Genomic DNA, 3203 nt, shown 5'->3' on the forward strand with positions numbered 1-3203 from the left:
TGGTGAAAGCCAATTAATCACCAGTGCGTGGCAGGTTTACCGTCGATGACCAAATCGATTTCATGTGTTTGTTAACTCACTTTCATGCGTCAGGTTAGTTGGTTGGTTTCGTATAGGTCTGGTACATAATCGACTATTCATCAATTTCTTCTCTATCTGCTGGGGTTGATACTTTTTTACTTACATCACCATTATATGATATATTTCATGCATCAGGAGAAGTGGTAACTGTGGGATTGTTATCTAATACACACATACAATATGGTGAAATCATTTTGTAAATTGGCTTTCGTTAAAGAGCACTGGTTTCTTAAAAAAAAAGGTATTCCTACAAGCTAAACTGTAAGGATCGAAAATGGATTCATTTATTTTATTATCATCATTATGAGATGCATCAACCTGTCAAAAAGACGTTTATTCTTGGAAAGGTAGCAGTGCTGCACGCTGTAGAAAGCCATATTGTGTGTCAGTAATTTTGCATTTTCAAGTATTATTTCATAAGGACTCTATAGAAGGCAGCGAGATGTACTAGTGAGTTTTAAAACCATTTATTCCATCTCTTCTTTCTAAACGCTGTTCACCCTCAACAACGACAAAAAAGAGAGAAAATACGCAGATTTGACGTGAAATTAGTTAGCGACAGAAATGCTTCAGGCAGCTAGGGAAATATCCAGATATTTGACATTTAATCGTAAGAACAAAAATAACAAACTACAGTATAGCAACAACCATGACAACGGTCCTGGACAGAAATGTACTTCATTTAATGCTGTACTTTGCACAGCATCGTCATTCTATAATACTTCTCTTCATTTTCCTCAGCCAGCTCTTCTTTTGATCTCTTTCTGTTCGGATCTATTTGCATCACGACACTGGCACAGAGAGCTGTTGATATCTTACTATACATACAAGTAATTTCGACTTGTATCGTAGCGGTTCTATAACATTTGGCTAAACATTATGGTTGAGTTGTGAAATTGACAAATATTTCATCGTTCTTGACCTTGCCCAGCAATATGAAAATGCTGTCTTCAGATCAGCCAACTTTTCCAACCTTCCACAACCAAGTCATCATTTCTGGAGTCATGTTTGTGATCACAGTGAAAAGCTGAATCTTGTCGCTGGGAAGCATGTCGTCTATTATCAAGCGGAACTTTAAAAACTTCTTCAAGTCTTGGACGGGAATTCCCGCCTTTTTCAGACAGATTCCAATAAAAGCATCTTCCCATGGAAACAAGGGAGTCCTGATTGCCTCGCGGTACACCCTTTTGACTACATCGGTTGACATTATATATGCCGGGCCATCCATGTAAGGAGGATATGTTGGATGGGGAAAAAACTCCTCAGAAAGGTAAAATCGTTGGTTTTTGTTTCGCACCACACTTTGTGCTGACCAAATCCTGCCGGCTGCGAAATTTGAGGTCGGAGCCGTCCTCAAAATATCCAGTAGATTTCTTTGATTCACCATAGTGTCGTCGTCGATCTTAATAACAAAATTGGCCTGTCGACAGTGCTTCGTGACCCACTTCAATCCCATGACTGTCTTACGCGTGAGATTCATGTAGCTATCGACAAAATCCTCCTGCACGATGTCGGAATGGAGGTCGAACTCGACGTCAATTTCCTTTTGCAGGGTGGTATTTTCAAAGGCGCCGAGGAGAAACACCGTTTTAACTGTCATGTTGTTACTTGTAACATTCCAGGAAGCGGAATCGCCGTAGGTCGAGCGAATGACTTGGCGCCTGAGAAAATTCCCGGGGGCTGTCAGAACGAGGAAGACAACCAAAACTTGCAACTTCTTGTTGTTTTCCTCCAAACACGTCAGCCACGGATTGTGACGGTAGGTATAGTTGTGAGTGTCGACGGGCTCGTCGAGATAGGTGGAATTCTTCGTATCAACACGCACGCTGTCGTCAGATTTGTCGAGGTGTAGTTCGAACATCGTGGATATATCGTCGTTCTCAGTACCCATCTCTGGATTCACGTCCGAACCGAGTTCGAATTTGCAAGGATATGATAGGTTGTCACAGCGTGGGGCGGTTGTCCTATTCCAATCCACTGCCGCCTCTTGCATTGTCGATCGCAAGCGAGACTGTACGACAAGGTCGTCGTCCGCGCGATTATCGTGCTCACTTTGCCACGACCCGACGACTTTTGGGGAACCATAATACCAAACGGTGACATCGCTACCCATATTAGTTGACGCCATGAATATGAACATGACCAGCGCTCCTGACAGGAAAATTAGCCCATGCTTTACCGTGAAATGATGGGAAGCAGTCATTGTACCATTAGTATGCACGTTCGTGTACAATCAGACTCTCATACACAGTATCTACTGAAGTAATTCATTAACTAAGTTCCATGGATGTGCTGATGACTGCACGGCAGAAGTCCCAGAACGCATTTTCAGGTCCTCCACTTACGTACAGGTTAGACTTCAACAAGCAAAACAGACGCAAGATTCCACCGTCGGCACTAAGATAAGTTTAACCTCGATGGCGCTCTCATTACACAGTTAAGTTTTCATGCGAGGCTGTCATCGTCAACGCTTGATAGAGAGTACTATAGTACTCAAGGCATGCTTGCACGCGCTGCTCTAGTCATCGACAGTTTCCGAAAAAAGTAAGAAAGTATCGACCGTAAAGTCACAATCAATAGATGTTGTAGAAGCTATACTCGCACTGGACGTTTCGATGTAAGGTCAATCGCGATTGGCTGAACGGAACCCATACAACGTCGGCACAGAGCATCCAATAGCAGTATTGAGAATGTGGTGAAGTGGCAAGCAATAAGATCTTCCCTTGTCAAGGAAGTATCATCTTTGTGCTTCCTCGTTCAGAGGTTAGTCGATCACGGAGACACGCACTAATCACCATTCTACCATTGATGAGAAGAAAATAATGGCTTTGCCATGCTTTGCTATTCAGTGATCCAGGTGATTTAACCTTGCGTATTAGCGAAAGCAGACAGACCTCTCCTCTCTCCTTTCTTCTATCCTGTCTCTATGCAAGTCATCCCTCCCTCCTTTTTTCCTATCTGTTATGCATTATGTACGAGGACTGCATGCAAATCAAGCAATGCTTATATAAGCTGTAGCCCTTCTGCGTTATTCATTGCATCGCTGATATGTACTTGTACATTGTAAAGGCAATGAAGAAACTTACTTTGTCAACAATTAATGTTTATGTATATATTATGTA

General features: G+C 42.4%; 1 protein-coding gene across 1 annotated transcript; it reads right to left on the reverse strand.

The window, feature by feature from the left end:
• Nucleotides 1-1036: 1036 nt before the first annotated feature.
• Nucleotides 1037-2194, reverse strand: LOC140245547 (beta-1,3-galactosyltransferase 5-like). Its single transcript, XM_072325113.1, has one exon. It carries the CDS (start codon nucleotides 2192-2194, stop codon nucleotides 1037-1039), a length of 1158 nt encoding a protein of 385 aa, XP_072181214.1.
• Nucleotides 2195-3203: the final 1009 nt, after the last annotated feature.

The sequence above is a fragment of the Diadema setosum genome, chromosome 22, assembly GCF_964275005.1.
Source record: "Diadema setosum chromosome 22, eeDiaSeto1, whole genome shotgun sequence".
NCBI classification, from domain to species: domain Eukaryota; kingdom Metazoa; phylum Echinodermata; class Echinoidea; order Diadematoida; family Diadematidae; genus Diadema; species Diadema setosum.